General features: G+C 42.6%; 1 protein-coding gene across 2 annotated transcripts in view; it reads left to right on the top strand.

Annotated features, from left to right (window-relative positions):
- Window positions 1–22,676, top strand: part of STK26 (serine/threonine kinase 26) — a 58,487-nt gene extending 35,811 nt beyond the window's left edge. For both annotated transcript variants that reach the window (XM_075941152.1, XM_006135315.4), the window contains exons 3-11: window positions 11,615–11,671; window positions 13,463–13,571; window positions 13,674–13,831; window positions 16,408–16,593; window positions 17,638–17,786; window positions 18,619–18,712; window positions 19,177–19,239; window positions 19,325–19,461; window positions 20,785–22,676. In XM_075941152.1, coding sequence (XP_075797267.1) covers window positions 11,615–11,671; window positions 13,463–13,571; window positions 13,674–13,831; window positions 16,408–16,593; window positions 17,638–17,786; window positions 18,619–18,712; window positions 19,177–19,239; window positions 19,325–19,461; window positions 20,785–20,809 — 978 coding nt within the window. In that variant the 3' untranslated portion in view covers window positions 20,810–22,676. The remainder of the gene's footprint in view (window positions 1–11,614; window positions 11,672–13,462; window positions 13,572–13,673; window positions 13,832–16,407; window positions 16,594–17,637; window positions 17,787–18,618; window positions 18,713–19,176; window positions 19,240–19,324; window positions 19,462–20,784) is intronic.
- Window positions 22,677–23,855: the final 1,179 nt, after the last annotated feature.

The raw sequence follows: 23,855 nt of genomic DNA, 5'->3' as shown, positions 1-23,855 counted from the left end.
GTGGGGGGGGGGGAAATAAACTTCCCTGTATTGTATGGGTTTTTTTTTTTTTTGGTCACTTAGCTACTGTCTAGCTGCTTCTTGAGAAATTCCTTTATGAACGTGCTCTAGAAGGATTTCTCTCATCCAGCTTGACTAGCATGATCATGACTTCACTGACTGAACGCTTCCTTCAGTTAGATGAGTCAGACAGATGTCAGTCATAGACTGGTACCTTAAAGGGACACTTACAATTTAATTTTCTTTTAAAGTTAACACATTTCATAAACAATTTGGATAGGGCCATTTAAATAATGGCTTGGGTTTTTTTGGGGGGGGGGAGTAAAGGTTTTGTTGCTCCCCAACTACTAATTATAACGGGGCCGTCAGCCTTTTCAAACCAAATTCAAAACAGATGCTCAGGTCAATAAAGAGCCATCTAAGAATGTCCAGTTGCATGACTGAAGATATACAACTTAATATTATTAATTAACATAATGATTAATAGCAGCATAAATGAAACTTTGTACTCACAGGCATTATTTAATGGGACTTCTGCTGCATCTTTTCGCACATTTCTTTGAAGTTTATATCATAACTGGTCAAATCCAGCGTCATGCACAGATTCAGGTTGTCTTCTGTCAATCTTATAGTGGGGGCTGGAGATGTGGAGGGGCAGGAATTTGGGGATATGAGGGGCTCAGGGCAGGGGGTTCACGTGAATGGTGGATTCAGGGTTGGGGTGTGGGAGGGTGCAGGAGTCTCATGATGCTGCAGCCAGATGGGGGCTGGGCCTCAGCTGGGGGCTGGTTGGCCAGGCTTAATTTTAAATAAAGTAAAATCTTATGTCCAACATGCAAGGTTTGTCCCCCACAGGGAAGGATAGCTCAGTGGTTTGAGCATTGGCCTGCTAAACCCAGGGTTGTGAGTTCAATCCTTGCGGAGGCCATTTAGGGATTTGGGGCAAAAATTCATCGGGGATGGTACTTGGTCCTGCTGTGAGGGCAGGGGACTGGACTCAATGACCTTTCAAGGTCCCTTCCAGTTCTAGGAGATAGGCAATCTCCATTGTCTTTATGGCAGGGGCAGGAAACCTTTTTTGGGTCGGGGCCACTATCCCACAGGAAAATCAGTTGGGGGCCGCACAAGTGAGAACCAAGGGGGGGAGCCAAACCTCCAGGAACCTCCAACCCTCACTGATGTGGCCCCCAAGTGAGACATCTCACTCCCCTGATGCTCCAGCCCTGTGGGGGGTAGGAAGGAAGGACAGGGAAGACTGAGGTTCAAGGCTTCAGGCCAGATTAACTCCTCTGGCACTTCAGGGTTAGTGGATTTTATGGGTCCCCCCCATAGGCTCTGGGGTGAGGCCCAAAAAGGAGGGGTCCAGTGAATGGGATATAGGGATGGGGGTGCAGAATCTGGGTGGGAGATAGGGTGCCAGGAGCAAGAGCAGGGTGTGGGTGGGTGTCTGGCCAGGGGAGAGGGAGCAGGAGTAGCTCAGCCAGTATCTGGGGGTCTCCAGGGAAGAGCATTTCTCGGGCAGGGTCCACCGGCAGGCTGGAAGTAGCGCATGTGCCGCTCCTTTAGGAAATCCAGCCTCTCCTCATCTCCAAAGTCCGGTTTCTCCACTGCCACCTTAGCTGCCCGCCCCCCACACCCACCCAGTGCCTGCTTGCTCAATGTGCATCACCCCCGCATCCAGCGCAGGAAGCCAGCACTGGCCCCATTCTTGAGGGGGGTGTGATGCTGGATCACCAGCACGGGGTCCCCACTGCAGAGAGGGGGGACTGAGCTCAAGCCGCGAGCCATATTTGGCTCCTAAGTGAGCCATAGGTTTGCTGACTCCTGAATTCTAAGGATCTTTTCAGCTGAACAAAGTTACTGACTACCTAAGGAAACGGAAGCAAAATACAGGACTATGTAGCACTTTAAAGACTAACAAGATGGTTTATTAGATGATGAGCTTTCGTGGGCCAGACCCACTTCCTCAGATCAAGTAGTGGAAGAAAAGAGTTGCCAAATGCATGGAGTACATTTTTTTGTTACTTTTTTAATTTTAGTAATTATAGGTGTTATTTAGAAGGAAATGGAACTTTTGTGCTGATACCTTTTTAATGACTTGGTACCTGCTATAAATCATGGTCTTATTCCAACAATGGCTGTTGTTCCAGAAAAATCTGAGTGCTTTTCTGACTTGTTGGACAGCTATGCAAGGAAACTGATGCATAGTAAAATCTTTGAGGTTGTAAACTAAAAGGATTTTAAATGTAAAGGGTTAGACAAACCTTAAAGCAACATAAATATGTTTTAAAATTTCTTGTTGCAACTGAGGTGGAATACTGGCTCAATGGAAAACAGTGAAGCAAGGATATTTTTAATCACAAGAATCTATGTTGAGGAAAACTGTATTTGTTTTGTATGCAGTGATCAGCAGAAATAATCCTGCAAATAAAAGTTTTATTTTGAATCTTGAGTTTTAGGACTTAAAAGGTTGAATTCCCCTCATCTCCAAGCTTGCTGTTTTCTTCTATATCTAGAAAAAAAGGACTAAATTAAGCATTATCCGAGTTCCTTAATAAAGAGAACAATGCCATAGTGTATCTAATCTCTGACTAGTAAAAGTTCTGAATACACAAGTATCGAGTAGAATCTTAGGGTACGTCTAGACTACATGCCTCTGGCGCCAGAGGCATGTAGATTAGGCTACCCGACACAGTAAAATGAAGCGGCGATTTAAATAATCGCCGCTTCATTTAAATTTACATGGCTGCCGCGCTGAGCCGACAAACAGCTGATCAGCTGTTTGTCGGCTCAGCGCGGCAGCCATGTAAATTTAAATGAAGCGGCGATTATTTAAATCGCCGCTTCATGTTACTATGTCGGGTAGCCTAATCTACATGCCTCTGGCGACAGAGGCATGTAGTCTAGACGTACCCTTAGAGAGTAGGATCTTTCTAGCCAGACTGCCTTCTTTCAAATTATGCCTATGAAATAGATGGTTTCTGTTTGTAAATATTCTATTCCTTTCTAAAGGTGAAAACTTTTGAGATTAGAAGCCTCTTTTATGTTGGGATTGTCTCTATTAAAAGCTTGCACCGATGAAACTGAAATGTTTTTAAAAACGATGTAATGAACACTCCTAAAGTAAATGCATTTAAACTGGCTTTGTTCCCACTTTAACTGGTTCATCTTAGTTCAGTAATATAAGCCAGGTCTTGATCCCTACATGCTATTTGAAAAATGTTGTCAGTGAGATAAGCAAGTGTCCTAACAGTTCATGGGCTGGCTGTCATTTCTATCCCTATAGGAAAAAGGGAATTGAATCTGAGCGACTGGGATTAAGGGTGGGAGAACTAACTGCAGATGAGTTCCCTTTTTCTTTGAAAACACTGAATTTTCCCCCCTCTGCCACAGACTTGTGTGGTTGTTTATAATAAACCGATGTGACTTAAATGGCTTTTTCAAAAGGAGCCTTAAAACTGAATCGGCACATCATTTTGGCATGCCAGCAAATAGTTATTCCCTTGAAACACAGCATATTTGGACTGTTAATTAAGTTTTGCATAAAAACAAAACATAAACATTGTGAAATTAAAAAGATGTGCACTAAGTATTGGGTTTTTTAAAAAATCCTTACACCTCTTATCCTCTGTGTATCTAGATTTTAAGCTTTTCAAAACAAGCATCTTCTGCATTGGTTCCTTTACAGTGTGGTGGCCTTTTGTTCTTTTATTGTTGTTTTTGGGGGGGATTTTCTTTTTCGGTTTTGTTTTGTTTTTTGTGTTTTGCAGCTATAGAGGCAGAACCAGATCTGTGACTGGCAGGAAGGGAGTGGCCCAGCCTCTGACGGGGCTGCTGGTTTTATCTTGCTAGCTGCAATTAGCTTTTTCCAGACTTTCTGCTGCTGAGCAGAAACTGAAACAAAAATGGGCGTATTTATTCATACCGTTTGACTTAGTGTATTTTAAACTTGGGGGGAGGGGCTAGGGGGTAGGTAGAATTTCTCTATAAGCTCCTCCTTTTTTACTGAATTAATTTACTTCATATAGTCCACAGCTTGCAGATCTAACTGAAAATAGGTAACCACCACGAGTACTCCTTGTCTGGGTTTTAAACTTGTTTCACTGAGAAATTTTACTCTTTAAAACTATCATGAGTATGAGATTAACTCTACTTCCTTTAGTGTCTCTTGTGGTGAAATTGTATCCAGTTTTCAGACACTGACAAAGGAGTAGGCTTTGAAAGCTGCATGCAGCCTGAGGCCTCCCGTGGGCAGCGCCGCATGGAGCTGCCGCTTTGAAGCACCCCTCCTCTCCACGCCCCAAGCGGGCTGCGCCCATGATTGCTCATGTGCCCATCGACATGTTTTGTTAGACTGTAAAGTGCTACCAGACGATTTGTTGTTTTTTCAGTTTACCTGGACAGACTAACTCGGATACCCCCTGAAGCTTCTTTCTGATGGTGCGGGTAGGAGGGGGAACGGCTAGTCAACAAGTGTTGGCTATCGGATAAGCATTTGAAAAAACCCAACCCTCACTGATAGGGCCCCCAGCTGAGAAGGAGAAACGCTCCCCACGTTCCTGTCACACACCAGGGCCTAGGCTAGTAGATTTTGTGGGCTCCAGCCCTGTGGGGGGATGGGGGAGGGAGGAGGAGAGGCTGGAGCACTGGTGCAGGCTTCTTAATGTTGTGGGGGAGCCCTGAGCCTTGGGGGCCAGATCTAGGCAAGCTGGGGGGGCGCATTTGGCCCCCAGGCCTGAGGCTCCCCACCCCGGTGTAAAGCAAGGGAGTGAAGTCTGCCTGAATCTGAAGGCAGTGGAGAAGAGAGCTAAAAAGGTGTCTTTCCTCTTAGTGAGTCTCTTCCTGAAGCCTAACAATCCCAATGTCCTTCTAAATGTTGACTTCTAACCGAAATGTGCAAGAGAAGAAGGGTAATAGACTGTAAGAGCTGCAAGCCTCCACATGCATCTTTTTAGCTATGCAAACAGGCCATGTTCAGAAGAGTGCCACCACTTGATTTTCAGTCTGATCTTTGTAGATGGAAATCTTTTCTGGAGCTGGATGGCTACAAAGTATTGGCTGTTTCTCCTCCTCACCAGCCTGCAAACTTAAAAAGCACATGGTTTGATTGTATAACTTCTTCTATGCTAACACTCATTTTTACTCGAGACTAAGACCAGTGCTAAGTTACCTGCAGTTAGTACTGGCTAACTTTTTGGCATTATTATTTACACTTCTTGTAGCACCCAGAGACTCCAGGCACAATTGAGGCCTGCTTTCTATATTTATACATTTTCGTGACCTAAAATAGCTGGAAAAAAGGGGTCTCGCATGCCAGGGTGAAAATGAGACATGCTCAGTTATATTGGGTAGTAGAGATTACTTTGAGACCATATTTTAAAAACACAGCTTTTATTCATTTTCACTATACAGTGTTTTCAGATAATAGTAAAATCCCTCCAAATGTATCTGTGAGACCACAGTGTTTGCCTGAAATTTGACTTCATTGCAAGGTTTTCCCAACTTACAAGGTTGGGCTTTATGAAAAGTGCTAAAATTAGCAAACCCTTCCCTGCTGATCTCATAATATTGGAATAGACTGGAAACATAAATTCTGGGTTTTTTTAAATTTAGTATGTCTTAACAAAGTGTACCCTGTTCCGTCACTGAACATGGTGCATTCAAAAACTGCACCTTTATTTGCTTGTTGGGTTTCCTTTACATGTTTATCTATATTCAGGAAATGGAGTAAGGGAAAAGCCTAGATAGAGCATAGAAAGGCTTTTGAAAGTAATGATACCATAAGCTGGAACTGCATTGGGCTAGCGCTAATAAAGGAATGGCTTTGAGATCTACTCAGCATACTAGAATGTTGTAAATTGACATATTTTTGTTGTTTCTTACTAATGGCATAGTTTTTCAGTCAGAATGCAGGGGGTATCTTTCTTCGCCCCCCACTCCTCATCCCTTCCCCTCCCCCCCCGAGTTTTTACAAGATCTGCAGCTCATAGGATTGGCTCCTGTGCTAACACTTGAGCCTTCTTGGAAATGAAGGAAAAGATGGTGTAATATGTGTTCGCAATTGTATATTCGTAGACCTGACATCCAGATGGTACTGTTAACGTGAACTGATTCTCTTCTGAAACTACACACTAAGACAGCGGTCTCCTACCTTTTTAAGTACACTTTTTGAATTTGTCGGTCCAAGATCTGCCTCAAACCCAAGTACCCCTGCCCTGCCCCTGCCCCACCTCTTGGCTGAGGCCCCGCCCCCCTCTTACTCTGTGAAGAGTGACATCAGTGCCCCCTGCCTCTGTCTCCCCCACCCTACACAGCAAGCAGGAGCAGCAGGGCAGTGGGGGGAAGGGCATTTGAAGTGCTGGCGCTTGAGAGCCTCCCAGCCAAACTGGTCAGGATCCCCTGCCAGAGGCTCCAGGATCTCCCGGTAGGTCCTGCTCTAGTGGTTGGTGACCACTGGGCTACGGGCTACGTCCGCATCCACAAGTGATTGTTTTAAGAACTTCCGAGTTACTGTGCCCGGGACTCCAGAGCGGAAGGGTCTGGGTCCTGTCATTTGGGGATCTCTCCAGACATTAAATAACAAGAATTTCTCGGCTGTCCAGGCCTGCCGCTGGGGGGGAAGGGGAAGGTGCAGTGGAGGGGGCAGTTGCCCTGAGGCCCAGCGATTAGCAATTCTAAAGGCCCCAGGGCTCCTGGCTGCTGCTACTGTGGCAGCTGGAGCCCTGGGCCCTTTCAAGTCTCTGGGGGTGCAGCCTGTGCACCAGCTGCGCCTTCTGCCTGAGGCCCCGCCCCTCCACACAGACACACACTGCTTAGGACACCGGCCGTCCTGTTGGCTCCCCTGAGGCTATTGCCTATATTCACACACTGGCTTTAACAGGCCTTCAGCAGGTGCTGGTGAGGTCTGCTCGCTTGATGAGATGCAAGTTCCCTAGAGTTGAAAGATGCATCTCAGCATTCTTGTACTTGACCTCAGCAATTACTTACCTTGGTCTAAGGTCTTCTGCGGATGTAGGATTGCTTTGCATTACACTAGCGGAGCCCCTCATTGGGCTCCAGGGTGACTTTCCTGTGGGATTGTCTCAGATGCACTAAGCGCTATATAGACTAGGCATGTTAAATATCTGTTAATTGAATAGTTGATTAACTGAATCAATTCTTACCGGTTACTAGACTATTCTGTAGTCCCCAGGGCTGCGGCCATCAGCCCGTGTGCTTCTGGCCTCTTCTGAGGCGCACCTTGCCATTCTGCGCTGCTGCCTCTGGATCAGAAGCAACATCGCAGGGTGCCAGGCAGGAGCTGGTCTGCGAGGGGAGCCAGTTTAATAACCAGCTCCCCTCGTGGACCGGCTGCCTGTCGCCCTGCGCTGCTGCCGCTGATGCTGAGTCAGCAGCATGGGGTGGTGGCAGCAGCCTCTTTCTGGGAGGGTGGGGGCTGAGCTCCCAGACCTAGTGCAAACTGAAACTGAGTCAGGCTGCCTGCTCACCTGGCTGCTAATGCACTTGAAATGCAGAGCTGCAGTTTACTGGCAAGGGGTGGGTGGAAAATGTGTCGTATGTAGCATAAATGGATAAGCTTAGATGCCTATATACAAATGCGAGAAGTATGGGTAATAAGCAGGAAGAACTGGAATTGCTAACCAATAAATACAACTATGATATCATTGGTATTACAGAAACCTGGTGGGATGGGACGCATGATTGGAATATTGGTATGGAAGGGTACGGCTTGCTCAGGAAGGACAGACAGGGAAAAAAGGGAGGAGGGGTTGCCTTGTATATTAAAAATGTACACACTTGGACTGAAGTGGAGATGAACGTAGGAGATAGCTGTGTAGAGAGTCTCTGGGTTAAGCTAAAAGGGGTAAAAAACGAAGGTGATATCATGCTAGGAGTCTACTACAGGCCACCTAGCCAGGTGGAAGAGGTGGATGAGGCCTTTTTTAAACAATTAACAAAACTATCCAAAGCCCAAGATTTGGTGGTGATGGGAGACTTCAACTATCCAGACATATGTTGGGAAACTAACACAGCGAGGCACAGGCTATCCAATAAGTTTCTGGACTGCATTGGAGACAACTTTCTGTTTCAGAAGGTTGAAAAAGCTACCAGAGGAGAAGCTGTTCTGGATTTGGTTTTAACAAATAGGGAGGAACTAGTTGAGAACTTGAAAGTGGAAGACAGTATAGGGGACAGTGATCACGAAATAATAGAGTTCATGATCTTAAGGAAAGGTAGAAGGGAGACCAGCACAATTGAGGTTATGGATTTCAGGAAGGCAGATTTTGATAAGCTCAGAGAACTTGTAGGTAAGGTCCCATGGGAAGCAAGACTGAAGGGAAAAACAACTGAGGAGAGTTGGAAGTATTTCAAAGGGACGTTGTTAAGGGCCCAAAAGCAAACAATTCCGCTGTGTAGGAAAGATAGAAAATATGGCAAAAGACCAGCTTGGCTTAACAAGGAGATCTTGCATGATCTCAAAATAAAAAAGGAGTCATATAAAAAATGGAAACTAGGACAACTAACAAAGGATGAATATAGGCAAGCAACACGCGAATGCAGGGGCAAGATTAGAAAGGCAAAGGCACAAAATGAGATCAAACTAGCTACAGGCATAAAGGGAAACAAGAAGACCTTTTATAAATACATTAAAAGCAAGAGGAAGACCAAGGACAGGGTAGGCCCACTGCTTAGCGAGGAGGGAGAAGCAGTAACAGGGAACTTGGAAATGGCGGAGATGCTCAATGACTTCTTTGTTTCGGTCTTCACCGAGAAGTGTGGAGGTGTGCCTAACGTAGTGAATACAAGCAGAGAGAGGGTAAGTTTAGAAGATAGGATACACAAAGAACAAGTTAAAAATCACTTAGGAAAGTTAGATGTCAGCAAGTCACCAGGTCCTGATGAAATGCATCCCAGGATACTCAAGGAGCTGATAGAGGAGGTATCTGAGCCTTTAGCTATGATCTTTGAAAAATCATGGCAGACAGGGGAGATTCCAGAAGACTGGAAAAGGGCAAATATTGTGCCCATCTATAAAAAGGGGAATAAGAACAACCCAGGAAATTATAGACCGGTCAGTTTAACGTCTGTCCCAGGGAAGATAATGGAGCAGGTAATTAAGGAAATCGTATGCAAACACTTGGAAAGTAATAAAGTGATAGGGAATAGCCAGCATGGGTTTGTGAAGAACAAGTCATGCCAAACTAATCTGATAGCTTTCTTTGATAAGATAACGAGCCTTGTGGATAAGGGAGAAGCGGTGGATGTCATATACCTAGACTTTAGTAAGGCATTTGATACGGTCTCGCATGATATTCTTATTGATAAACTAGGCAAATATAACTTAGATAGGGCCACGATAAGGTGGGTGCATAATTGGCTGGATAACCGTAGTCAGAGAGTTGTTGTTAACGGTTCTAAATCCTGCTGGAAAGGGATAACAAGTGGAGTTCCTCAAGGGTCTGTTTTGGGACCCGTACTATTCAATATCTTCATCAATGATGTAGATATTGGGATAGAGAGTACTCTTATTAAGTTTGCAGATGATACCAAACTGGGTGGGGTTGCAACTTCTTTGGAGGATAGGGACATAATTCAAAATGACCTTAGCAAGTTAGAGAAATGGTCAGAGGTAAACAGGATGAGGTTTAATAAAGAGAAATGCAAAGTGCTCCACTTAGGAAGGAACAATCAGTTCCATACATACAAGATGGGAAGCGACTGTCTAGGAAGGAGCATGGCGGAAAGGGATCTAGGGGTCATAGTGGACCACAAGTTGAATATGAGTCAACAGTGTGATGCTGTTGCAAAAAAAGCAAATATGATTCTAGGTTGTATCAACAGGTGTGTTGTAAGCAAAACTTGTGAAGTCATTCTGCCGCTCTACTCTGCACTAGTTAGGCCTCAGCTGGAGTACTGTGTCCAGTTCTGGGCGCCACATTTCAAGAAAGATGTGGAGAAATTGGAAAGGGTACAGAGAAGAGCGACAAGAATGATTAAAGGTCTAGAGAACATGACCTATGAAGCCAGGCTTCATGAACTGGGCTTGTTTAGTTTGGAAAAAAGAAGATTAAGGGGGGACATGACAGCGGTTTTCAAATATCTAAAAGGGTGTCACAAGGAGGAAGGCGAAAATTTGTTCCTCTTGGTTTCTGAGGACAGGACAAGGAGTAATGGGCTTAAAGTGCAGCAGGGGAGGTTTAGATTGGACATTAGGAAAAAATTCCTAACTGTCAGGGTGGTCAAATATTGGAATAAATTGCCAAGGGAGGTGGTGGAATCTCCCTCTCTGGAGATATTTAAGAACAGGTTAGATAGACATCTGTCAGGGATGGTGTAGACGGAGCTTGATCCTGCCTTGAGGGCGGGGGGCTGGACTCGATGACCTCTCGAGGTCCCTTCCAGTCCTATTATTCTATGATTCTATGATTCTATGAAGCTTTTGCTAATCGGTTAATTGACTACGCTATTAGATCCCTAATCGAGACATGTAGGAAGAGATGTGCTCTTCTTCGAGAGCTTTCTGCCCTGGTAATTGGGTGTAAACAGTGCTTGCTCCTAGCGGGACAAACAGTATTTACACAGTCGCTAAAAGTGGTGTAGCGTAGACACAGCCTTATTTAGCAACTGGTGTGTCTCTGTTTGAAGGCCATGCAGCAGTAGCCACGTAATGCACAAGAATATTTTTTTTCTAGTTGAGCCTGTTTCAAATGGCACCAATAATGTTTAGCTGCTGAGGATTAAGAGATCTTATTTGGGCCAAACCTGACCCCACAAATTGGAGCACAGAAGGCTTTGTGGTCCCATTTGCTTTGTAGATGACTGGATCCTCTGAAGCTGCCATTTAGTATGTATCTTCCTGGTACCTGCATTTGGCAGCTTCCTCCAGCTCTTGTTGCTGTTTGCAAGCGTTTTCCAGGGCTGGCTCAATCTCTCAGCTTCTGTGGAATGGGCTTAGTCATACAGGGCACTGACTGAATGTATACCAAACCCACGTTGCTTGAATCTAATCTGAGTAAGAGTAACAATGTCAGAGTTGCAAAAATGCCCAATCCTTACAATTCCGTGTGTGGTTTTTGACCCAAGTGATGCTTAAATGAAATGTATTGAAGTAGATGTGTTGGAAAAAAATGTGCGGTCCTTTTATTGTCATAAGTCACTAAGTGTTTTCCTGTTTATTTAAACCACATTGCTAATCAAGCCAGGGTGGATGTGACTTGATTAGCCTCATTAGCACAGTTCCTACACTTGATAAGTCACTTTTTCGGGGGGGGGGGGGGGGTGTATACACACACCCTGCCTCTGTAATTTCCCCTTCATCAGATGAATTGAAGTGGGTTTTATCCACAAAAGCTTATGCCCTACTAAATCTGTTAGTCTCTAAGGTGCCACAGGACTCCTTGTTGGTTTTGCAGCTACAGACTAACAAGCACCCCCTCTGAGACTTTGTAGTTACTTGATTGTTGCATGTGGGGAGGGTGATGTTATTTAAGTACAACATGTTAATATGATAATTTATTTTAAGGTACTGTTTTTCAGTGCAGTAAAAATTATTCTTTGCAATGGTTAAACCATTTTATGTGCATAGTTTCACACCATATTTCTTTATTTATAGGGCACAAAGTTATGGATAATAATGGAATACTTGGGTGGAGGATCAGCTTTAGACCTTGTAAGTATTGTAATTTAGTGTTGGTTTCTTCAAGTAGCACTTAAACTATTTTTCTTATTAAGCAGAAGAACATAATAATACTTGAAGAGTGCAGTCCCTCTTGGAAAAAGTAATCTATTGTCATCTAAATTCCAGAGTGGCGTGTTAATGGAGAAAAATGTGTCTGAATTAAAGATTATTTAGATGGTGGCTGTTCATGGTCATCTTTGTGTTCATATCCACTCTGTCTGTTCGAGCAGTCAGGTTTTGTTTATTCCGTTGTGCGTGTGTGTATCTTACGAAGTTTGTACTCTGGGGGTAGTTAATGTTGTTTTAGTCCTGCTGCATGCTAGTCATGCAATGGTTATGCTAAACAACTTTTCCTACTCAATGAGTTTGATTTAAGGTTTGTTATTTCACTGTCTCGAAATGTTGTGAAATTGTGGACGTTTTCCTAACTTGTCGTGTAATTATAAAGAGTGGTTTTATTAGGAAAAAATATTCTTCCATTTTTCAAAGGAGTGTATGTATTGCGTGTCAGTACATAAACTGTTTGCTTTGGGAGTGGGTCTCAGGAAATGTTGTGTGCACACAGGGTATAGTTAATATTTAATGGTAAAACTGAGTTGGGTTTTCAGTTTTGAGCAGTTTAAATTTAAACATCAGAAGTGCCTTTGTCTTAAGATAGATGTAGCATTCATAAAAGATGCTGCTTAGAAGGTGCTAGAAGAGCGTAATCCTCTGTGTGGCAACGTGTGGTTTCCTCCTCAGAGCTGTACCGCATCTGTGACTTAGAAGGCCTACCCTTTCCTGGAAGAGAATAGAGCCTCAGTACTTTTGCTTCTTGGTACAGGAATTTAAGGACCAATTCTGTAGTTCCACAAATTTTTTTTTTCAGATGTTCCTTACAAACTGAATGTGTTTTTGCTTTTCACAAGAGGCCCCTGTGACTTCATTTAAACTTGTTTATTGGAATTTTGAGGCAATAACTCACACACAAACAAACCCAAACAAATACAACAAAAAAGCATAGTGAAAGTGTCAGTGAACAATTGTCAAGAGTGCTGGAATGACTTCTCTATGTACTTATGTGTTTAGTACTTAATTAATCAAAAGGCACTTTTAGCCCTTGTCATTGTGAGAGAAGCCTTTCAAAAGTGTGAACCCAGTGTAAATGGATTTGTTTGTTTGTGGAATTTGCAAAAATCATGAAACAGCTTCTCCGTTTCCCAGCTGGCAAAATCTCCACTTACTCTTTACAACCTTTTCTATGATAAGGTTGAAATGTAAATTAAAACCCCCCCACTGCAACAGATTAAAAATATTGGGACAATGAAATTAGTGGAATTGAATATCAATGTCAAGTGTATATTAGTTGTTCGTGTTTAAGTGAATTGAAAAAGGTAGAACCTCAGTTTCTCTGCTTGGGTGCAGAATTTCTGGTCTGGCGCACTGAAGTGCTGCAGAAACCATGGATTTTTGCATTAAACTCTTGTTTTCCATGTAATGCATGGTTTGGTGGGGAGAGGCTTATATACTGTGCATATTACCTTTCAAACATCCTTCAAGTTGTATAGCAGTAATCCCTGAGAGCTTTACTAAAAGTGCTAGTATCCACATCTGCCGTAGCTGTTTCTTTGAGGAAAGTATTGTGAATCTACAGGTAGAGTGAATCTTTTCATTTTGTGCTCTGTTATAAGAAACTTTTTATAGCAAAAAAGATAAGTTTCAAATGTACTGGAACCTCACTTTAAGGCAAGGATTAGACATAAGGTAGGGATGTTGTTTTAATTGTACTGTTTCCCTCTAAAGCTGCGGGCTGGTCCATTTGATGAATTCCAGATTGCTACTATGCTAAAGGAGATCTTGAAAGGTCTAGACTACCTACACTCGGAGAAGAAAATTCACAGGGATATAAAAGGTGCATAAAGCTCATTTAATAATGCCCTTTACAGTGATTGTAGCAGTGTGATAAACTACATTTTACTTCACCTCTCCCTCTCTCTCTCTCTCCACCCCTTAGCTGCCAATGTCTTGTTGTCAGAGCAAGGAGATGTTAAACTTGCCGATTTTGGGGTTGCTGGGCAGCTGACAGATACACAGATTAAGAGGAATACCTTTGTAGGCACACCATTTTGGATGGCTCCTGAAGTTATTCAGCAGTCGGCTTATGACTCAAAAGTAAGTATCATATGAATGGTTCTCTTATAACTGCAGCTTCAGAAGAAAGGAGCTTGACTTTGGCTTTCTGGCCAAGTTGGTCCCAGTAAAGTGTACTTTAAGCTACAGAGAGATTTGAATTTATGTACATTACAAATAGTTTATTCATTTATACTTTACTATAGAACTGCAATAGTTACTTGACTGACTTCAATTTTATTTCCACACACCAGAATCACAAGTATTTGTGTAAGCACTTAATTCACATTTGTTGTAGCATCAGTGATAGACATACACAGGTATGTAAGTTTGCCAGTGACTAACTTAAATAATATTCTCAGAAGCAGATCTCCAAGTAAACTCAATTCTACCTCTGCCAAAGTGCGAGTGCTCTAGTAGGTGTCATGAAAAGCCACAAGTGAGTTTGAAACTGTCGTTTTATATTAATTTCTTTGGTGCAAATGCCCCTAGGATGCTGTCAAGGTGTCAAGATGTTTTTGTTTCATTTCTTGCTCTGTTATTGCTATTGCCATCAAAAGGGAAAATTTTTAAAGATTAAAAAAAAAAAAAAAAAGAGAGACCAGGAGGGAACCTGCTTTTGAAAAGGAGCAAAGTAAATAATGGTGACTGAGAATTTACTGCTCCCATTGGTTTCTCACAGTATTGCATTCTTTGCAGGGTGCGAGTATATATCCATGTGTACTGATTAGATTACATAGAGCTCTTCTGTCTCTATTTGTGGTTCTGTGTCTATATCACTGTGCCCAGGACATTCTGGAGTTAATATGTAAGCAGAAACATAAAATAGTTTATAAACATTTTTAAAAGCATCTCCTTAGGGAAGTGGTTTTCAGCCTTTTTTTTTCAAAATATTAAGAGCGCAGAGAGGGAGGGTGGCCCTAGCTTTCCCCGGCCCTGGGAGCACTAGTGGCATGGCCCTAGCCTTGGTGGGGCTGGAGCCACGCTGAATGGGGGGAGGAGGCTGGTGTGGAGTATAGTTGGGGCCAGTCTGGCCCATATGTATCACCCACAGGTTGAAAACCATTGTTCTATGGTATTGATAACCTGCCACTATGTTCCTAGCAGGGCAGAACAGGAGCATTGCAATGACTTGTTCTTTGTTTGCTCCCCAAACAGAGCAGCTCACTCAGCTGTCAGAGACTTCCTGGATCTTTGAAAAGGGAGGGGCGCATGCCTACAGGGCAGCAGAGATCATAATCACTGAGCACAGCCATAAGGGCAGGCATTGTGGGATACTGGTGGAAGTCCGTTCTAACAGCAAAGTCCACACTGGCTCGTTGTTGACAATAAAGGTGGAGGGGGGCAAGGAAGTCTCTAGTAAGGGTGGAAATTTTTCCTAACAGTTGCATTGCAGAGTGGATGTTGCTGTTTTGTTGCCAAAAGGCAGTTTTTAATATAAATATTATGGATAAGAGTGGCCAGGAGAATGGTTTCAGTTTTGTCCCGATTTGAATAACAAGAGACATAAGTATGCAATATGAACTCAGAGGGTAAGAAATCTGCAGTGGACTACAATTCTTTTCCTAGGAAAATGTCAAGGCTTCTATCAAAAGGTTACATTTTGTTACCAGATCAATACAGGTAGAAATGCTTTGGTTGCTAGACTGAAGTAACCCCTCAAAATGACAGAGGATATAATTCAATAAATCTGGTCTCCATAGATTATTTTACAGCTCCCCCTGCTCAAAATTGCAGTGGGGCCCCTTGTTGATTTTCTGTTGCTGAAACGTATAAACTAGTTTTTATATTCAGATTTAATATCACAGCAGAATGGCTGATGCATGGAATAAGGATGTTAGAAGTGGGTAATTGACTAATCCTGTAGTCGATACAATATCTTTTGACTACCATGATAAGGGGAGGCAGAGTCCAGGAGCAACCCCCACTGCGGCTCTGCAGTTTAAATGCAGTAGGAGCCAGGCGCACAGGCAGCCTGGCTCCAATTTAAATTGTAGAGCTGCAGCAGGGTTCAGTCCTGACTCTCAGCGGGTCTCAGACCTCTGCACCAGACCTCTGCCTCCCCCCTGCACTACAGGGATGGTGCTGGGGAGAACCCAAGGGGTCCCCTCAATCTGCTAACCTCAAACCCCTAGGAGAGTTCCTCCAGGGCTGGATTAAGCCCTGAGCCTCCCTGCCTACTCCCCTCCGCACCTCTGAGGTAAAGCGTGCAGGGAGTGAAGGAAATGTCTGTTTTTTCTGTTTCTCACTTGGGGGCCACATCTGTGAGGGGTGTGTTCTCCTCCTGACTTGGGGACCCAGGTCAGTGAAGTGTGGTGTGTGGTTTTTGTTTTGCTTCTCACTTGTGCAACCCCCGACTGATTTGGGTCAATAGCCCCTGACCCAAAAATTTCCCAACACTTGTGGGTTTTATATTCATCACTTTTATGCTACGTTAACACTGTATAACGTGTGTACTAAGAGCCTGTTTAATACAGTCTGTGTAATTATTGTGCTGTCAGGAATTTTTACCAAACTTTTTTTGTTTCCTCTAGTATGAAATTCAAATAAACTGTGGCACCTCGTGGTTGGCTTTGTATTCAGCGGGAATAAAATAATTCTTTTTCACCCCCTCCCAGGCTGACATTTGGTCATTGGGGATCACTGCTATTGAACTCGCCAAAGGAGAGCCACCCAACTCGGACATGCATCCAATGAGAGTTCTCTTTCTTATTCCAAAAAACAATCCTCCAACTCTTTTAGGAGAATTCAGCAAACCTTTCAAAGAATTTATTGATGCGTGTCTGAATAAGGACCCAACATTTGTGAGTATTTCTTCTCCGAGTCTCTTAATAGCTGCATAGCTCTTTCTCTGAGAGAGGGAGTACCGTATATACTCTATCATAAGCCCATTCATTCATAAGCTGACCTCCCCCAAGTTTAAAAAAAGGTGTTAAAATTGCAGTGATGCGTACGTAAGCCGATTCCATATTGGCAATTTGCAAACTTCCAGTTGCAGTTCGTCAGTGTAAGCCGCTGGCAGCTTGGGACGTTTTGTTTACTTGGAGCATCTGCGGGCATGAAGTTCTGCAGCTCCTGGTGTCTGTGATTTGCTTTTTGGACAACAGGAGTGGCAGGAAGTGGCCACATCCCTTAGCTCGTGCCACTTCCTGCGGCTCCCATTGGCTGGGAACAGCGGACAGCAGTCAAAGGGAGCTGAGGGGCTCCGTGCCTGCCTATGCTCCAGCTACATAAAATGTCCTGGTGCACCTGCAGTTTGCCCTGCTGGGCTGGGAACTGAAGTTGGCCGACCTTCACCCTAGTTTAAAAAAATAAAAGGTAAAACTCCATAAGCCGCCCCGCGCTTTACTCTGTCACTTCATCCGATTGTGAAGGTAACATGAGTCTACAGCTTTTTATGCTTTTCCATTGGCACTACTTAGACATCCTCCTCCTCCTCCTCATCTGAGGATGTTGAGATGACTAAAGAGAAATAGTGATGAGCTGCAGAGACAGCTTCCTCTAGCAGAGAAAGAAATAGCGTAATCCAGTGTTTCCCAGTTGGTGCTCCGAGGAACTCATGGGTTCCACAAAGCGAAAGTAAGGGTTCCGCGAGATTTACATTACAAATATTTTATATTTATCCAGCTTACTCTGGATTGCAAACCTCCATGAATAGGAGAAGTACCAGTCAGTTTTGTCAAGGTACCTTATTGAATGCAGAAATCACCATTGGATAAAATTCTGTAGCTGAGGTGTGAAGCTATCGTGTTCTTAGAGGGTTAGAAATGTCAATTATTTTGAAATAGCATTTCCAATCACAACATGGTGATGCAGGGTCAACGTAACTATCGTCGTATTTGTTGTAGCGCCCCACTGCAAAGGAACTCTTGAAGCACAAATTCATTCTGAAAAATGCCAAGAAGACTTCCTACCTGACAGAACTTATTGATAGGTTTAAGAGATGGAAGGCAGAAGGGCACAGCAGTGATGAAACGGATTCCGATGGTTCCGACTCGTAAGTGGCTTCTCTGACAACTCTGAATGCAGTTGTGGGTGACCCGTGTTTTGTGTTACAACCCACCGCTCTTGGTCTGTGCTAGAACCATTCTCTAGATCGGGGGGCGGGGGGGCAAACTGTCTTTTATTGTTACATAGCAGCTTGCAGAGCGCACCCCCTCATTTTCGGCCTTGCAGGGGGGTCTCAAGGCTTCTACTGAACCCCCAGTCCTCAGCAGGTACCTCCTGTGGGGCTGACCCCCTGAACCCTGGCAGGTATGCCCCAGATCTTGTGCTGTATGTGGCTCAGAGGGTCAGGAGGTTTGGCCACCCCACACTCGCTCTTGCACTAGCAGCAGCCTTGCATGGAATTCTGCTTCCAAACTGGAGCCTATAATGAATGGGACTTGCTTGTGTACTTGCATTTTTATCTGCAACCAAGAGCATCGTCGAATGAGTCTAGCCCCTTGTGTACACTTTGCTCTTGCTGCCAAAGTACCACACGGTTTGGTGGGCCAGAATTGCGCTGTGGCTGAGACCTGCACGGCCCTCACCTCTGCAATGTCTGTAAGCTTCCGTTTCCTGCACATCAGCTCATGGTCTCAAACTGTGAAGCACTGCCCACATTCACTGGGCCACGCAGAGCAACGCCTGGTCCCACAAAGCTTGCCGTTTGAGTTACATCATGAGAGAGAAACATGGTGTTGGGGGGGAGAGTTCTCAAAGTTTGCTTTATTTATTTAATAAAGGTTCAAGAGAGATGCACTTTCATTTGCATGCTCATGACCTATGCTGGGTTACTTTGTGTGTTTGACCACTAGTGCTGTAGAAGGTATTATAATTTTCTTTAGGGAGTCCAGCAACAAGGAGAATTATTCTCATCCCGAATGGAGTTTTACTACAGTTCGAAAGAAGCCAGACACACACAAACTGCAGAATGGAACGGTATGCACAGTCTGAATAGCTCGTTATTGTTAGTGCTGATTTGAAGTTGTTGTAAAGAATGTAATGTTTAGTAACCCCGTTGACTTTTGGCTCCCATTCTTAATTTTATTTTTCATAAGACAACACAAAACAAGTCAAACCCCGGATTGATTAATGGTGAAATCCAGTGACTATGGATTTCTTGACTTAGTCATAAAGATGTGTATGATTCTATGTAATTCTTTACAGTTAAGATATCTATAGACAAACATTGTCATGAACTCAATCTGACAATCATCATGTGCAGGGGCGTTGCTTCAGAAATGTAATCCAGTGTTTATTTCCAAACCACATTAGGTTTGTTGAAGTAAGGTACGTTTTTGTGATGTATTGCAGAGGTCCTATTAAATATGAAGTCTTTTTAAAAATGATGATGCCAGCCTGAAAGATTGCTAATATTTCAGTATATGCTTGCTAACTTTTAGGATCAAGACCTTGTGAAAACCTTGAGTTGCTTAACTATGATAATCACACCTGTGTTTGCTGAGGTGAGTGGTTGATTCAAAGATCCCTTTGAAATTTGCTCAAGCATTTTAGAAATCTTTAATGTACATATGGGTTGGTCTCTCTCAGCTTAAACAGCAGGACATCAATAATGCTAGCAGGAAGAAAGCAATTGAAGAGCTTGAGAAGAGCATCACTATGGCAGAATCTACATGTCCAGGGATCACAGATAAGATGGTGAAGAAACTTATGGAGAAATTTCAGAAGTAAGATTTTTTTTTTGAAGGCCTTCCGCCTCCCCAAGCCTTCTGCCCTGTGAGCTGGAGAAACTTGTATCCCAGTGGGTGCCCCTCAAGGGAGGGATGGGCCATTTGTGCTGGCTGTTGGGGGTGTGCTAGTCACGGAATCAGTTTGGCTCACTCTCCTAATCAACCTGGTGAAGCTGGATGCAATTCAGGGGCAGCAGTGTGCCTCTCTTGCATGCTTGTGACTGGGTGGTGGTTGGTCAAGCTACAAAAAAATCTTCCCGGGGAATGCAAGTACCAGACAAGAACTGGTGACTTTCAGCAGTTTTTCCCTTGCCCAGACATGTTCAGAATAGCAAGAAAAGAGATGTCTGAACCCAGCATTCCCTGTAAGCTGGGCACTTGTGCAGCTGCTCAGGAGAGATTCTAAGTGCTCCCCAGCTGATTAGCAGAGCGCTCGTAGCTGTGTTTGTGTTTCTGCTGGTGGTGCACATTCAGACATGCACATACAATTATTCCGCATGTAAATGAAAAAGATTAGAGGGACATTGTAACCTGAGGACCCTGTGAAGGTGTTATGTCCCCACTGATTTTTTTTTGGGGGGGGGGGGGTAAGGTAACCTAATAGGCAGTAGCATCTGCATGTTACAATAGCTACTGTGTTTTAACAGACATTGTTTAAGGTGGAATCATAGAAGCTGGCTCAAGTGTGTGGTCCTGTCCTGTTTTATGTAACTTGTTAGATGCATTGCATGAGAGACAATCTCTAGGCTGCAGTAAAAATGTGCTGTTTATTCCCTTTCTCTGCCAAGCACCTCTCTGCAAGCCGCCTCACAGCGATCAATGGTGCCACCCGTGTTTGGAGAGTCTGCTCAGCATGAGCAGCAGTGGCAAAATAAAGGGAGAATTGATTTGAACACGTCTGTGTAGAAAACATTTTAGCTTTTGTAGTTATAAGTAGCACTTTGGGTTCCTATAAATGCAAAGTGAATGGAAAAACAATTCTTTGTTCTTAATTTACCCTGCAGTTTTAATGTAGACAGTTCCTGTTGTTAGAGACTTTGATAAACCTAAAGAGGGGAGCAAATAAACCTTTGACTACTTCAAAAAATAAATAAAAGAAAATTCCCTTCATATTAATTATTTCAAGGGTCTTGTGTCAAACACTGCCCCTTGGCTTTGTTTTCTTTCATATGTGTAGGCAGTCAGGTTGTAAGCCAACACTGTTGAGTTAAGATTAATGCACTTGTGTAGTAGCTTTATACACTGAAGTGTGATGAATTCATGTGCTGCATACCAAGTTGGAATAAAGTGAATATAATTCTTGTGTATTTTTATGCTCAGGTTTTCTGTTAATGACTCATCCTAAGAAACTTCCGATAAGCGACTGCTGTTTCATATGGACCCAGTGAAACCCACCAAAACTACTTCAAGCTTGGCAGTGCTTAGCTCATGAGCTCCTTGTGCCTTTTGGATCTTTGCAACATGATGATGATGATGATGATCAAGGATTTGAAAGAACCTACTTAACTATTTTGTGATGGTGTATATGGTTTTATATTTTCAGGAAATTATTTTGTAAAGAACAACTTTTAATATTGTAGTTTCACCTGTTGAATCAGATACATGTTGAGGTGCCGTTTTGCTTTTAGATGTGGCCATTACTTTAGTTAATAGGAAGTGCAAGTACAGTATGTGTGGATTCTATTTTGTTACTGGACATCGATGGGAACGTACAGGTCTTTTGTATTCATCAGTTAAACTTTTGTAAATCACTAACAAGCTTCAGAAATAGCCTTTTCTCACGCATTCAAAATATGTAATGTAATGGGTAGGATGTGGCTGTAGCACCTGCTTGGATCACCATCGTTTTATCATACCCTAAAACTAAACCTGCGACAATATCTCTTAGACTTCTAAATTGGTACAGCATTTTAGGCAGCTCTATGATTATACATATTTGAGAGCAATATGTCAGTAGTTTGCAGGTGATATGTAGCAGCAGGTATAACCTGATGTACAGTAGATGTTACCTTTTAGAACAGATTTAGAAGTAGTAATTAAATCTATTCATCATGGTAGGAAATGTAAAGCAATACACTTGCGGGGTGGGGGGCGGCTTTTGGCAATAATGGACAGAAATCGAAGTCCAATTTAATTTAACATTTTCTTTTGAATATAAAAACAGCGCATTGTATGGTTGGGTGGGAGAGAACCAGAGAGAAGTCAGGTGACATGTGACACATACCTCACATGCAGGTATCGGTAGAACACCAGCGTTTTGTGTGGTGGTGATGTTTTCCTGTAAAATATTTATACACTTCTGTTCTGAAAGTACTTAAATGCAGTACGTCAACATCATTTGTTTATACTTTTCTGAAAGTGTATTTTAAATATGTATTTACCAGTCAATATGCAAATAATTGAGTTATAGATATTCTTTCACAAAAAAGTAGTTCTGTGCAGTACAGAGTGATTTTTTTCATAAAGTAGGTAAAAGTATACAATTGCTTTCAATGATATATTTATGGTACTGCTAGATGGGTAAGATCCTTTTTCTTTTCAACCCAGTATGTATATTATGCTGAAGTTTTGAACTGGGATTGTATTTCAGTACTTAGCTGTGGAACTGTTGTTGTAAATTTATTTTTGATAAAGGCTGGATGTGTTTATTTTATGGTTCCTGCACATTTTGTTTTTGCACAAACGTCATTTTAAAGAACCTGAAATATATCTGCCAAATATTGAAAAGTAATGGTGTGCAAACAAATCCTGCATTTTTAGTCAAAAGTTGCCATTACATCGTTTTTATATAAAGGACACTTGTTGAGAGATGGTGGTTAGACATGCCAAGGACAATTATTTTCAATGGTGCCTACACTGTAAAAATTACTTTTAGCTCCTTATTTTAATTTTAAATAAATATCTCTGTTTAAAACTTTCATCTGCTATGTAACTGAAACTCAATTAGAATTTATATCTGAGAAAAAAGTCTGGAAATAGTTTTGAAAACAATAATGTTATGGATTAAATAAATATTTTTATAAGTGTAAAAGCAGCAAAAGTTGTATATACAGTTGATCTGAGGCTTTACAAAATAACTGCAACACAGATGCAAATTGTAGTGCTCCTATAGCTGATGTAGTCGTTAGCCCTGTAAATCTGTTCATAGATGTAGCTTATTTCAATGTTTTGGGGTTTAAAAATAAATATTTAAGTTCTGTAAACTTTCATGACCCAACTTTGTTGTGCATTTTATTTTGGATTTAGCTAAATTTGCACAAGTATTGTTTTATTATGGTTTCCAGGTTAAATGTTTCCATGTAAACTGAAAGAGAAAATGGCTTTTCCCATATTGTCCTTGTCCAAAGAATACCTATTGGAATTTAGACAGTCAGGCATGTGGAGCAACTCCAGTGCTCAATTTGATCTCATTCTTGAAGCATAATCTGTCAGTACATGTATGTGTGTTTGCTGACGTATATATATGGTACCATGGACTGTTCTAAGTGCTGCAGCATATCAAAAGTGCACTGTGAACTCCTTTTTCTGATTGACGATACAGAAAGCACTGTGCCACAGTTAACTCTGATTTTATACTTCTCCAGTCTCAACACCAAAAATCTCCCTAAACTACTCCATACTCATTTCTCAGAATTCAAAACTCCATGTTTTTAATTCCATAATCACTTTCCCTCTAGATGCTCTCTACTTCGGGAGTGTGTGATATCCTTTCTGAATTTAGTAATTGAAGGCTACAATCCCTCATCTTGATGCCTGGGGCTTTATTCTACGCAACGTAAATGAAACCTGTTCTGAGTGGCTCGAGCAGTGGGCTCCGTGTCAGGGAAGTAGAAATTCTGTTCCTGGCCCTGCCCACTCCTTGCTTGTGTGTGACCTCAACCAAGTCACAGAACTACTGTGCCTCTTTCCTTGTAAAATGGGTATAACACTTACCTACCTCAGGGGGGTGTTGTGGGGCTAAAATCATTGTAGGCTGTGAAGAGCCACAGTCTTCTCTAGTGCTGTGCAGTGGAGGAGCTGAAAGTACTGCACTGCAAATAGGATTTGCTCGGCTGAAGTCCTGTACATCACGATGGGAATATATTCTACTTTTTAGTACAGATGGTTTATTAGGGAAGAATCCTCTGGCTTGTGTATTTTCCCTATTGCGTTAAGGAGAATTGACATTTTAGTCACTTATGGAAATAGAATTGTAGTAAAAAAATGTATTGTATTAGTCATACTTGGGTATCAGTCCTTTGTCAATGGAATCATTTCGGGACCCTATTAATTCTGCTTGTCTCAGATTCTGCCACGGTTTTGTACAGTATACATGTAGTAATCGTTAAATCTGTTCTTACATTCAAGTGACTGCTTAGTGACCAGAAAGCCTGGATTCTTAATGTGTTTGC

The sequence above is a fragment of the Pelodiscus sinensis genome, chromosome 13, assembly GCF_049634645.1.
Source record: "Pelodiscus sinensis isolate JC-2024 chromosome 13, ASM4963464v1, whole genome shotgun sequence".
Lineage (NCBI taxonomy): Eukaryota > Metazoa > Chordata > Testudines > Trionychidae > Pelodiscus > Pelodiscus sinensis.
The sequence above is the reverse complement of the archived record's forward strand: the minus strand, read 5'-3'. Positions and strand labels throughout refer to the sequence as shown.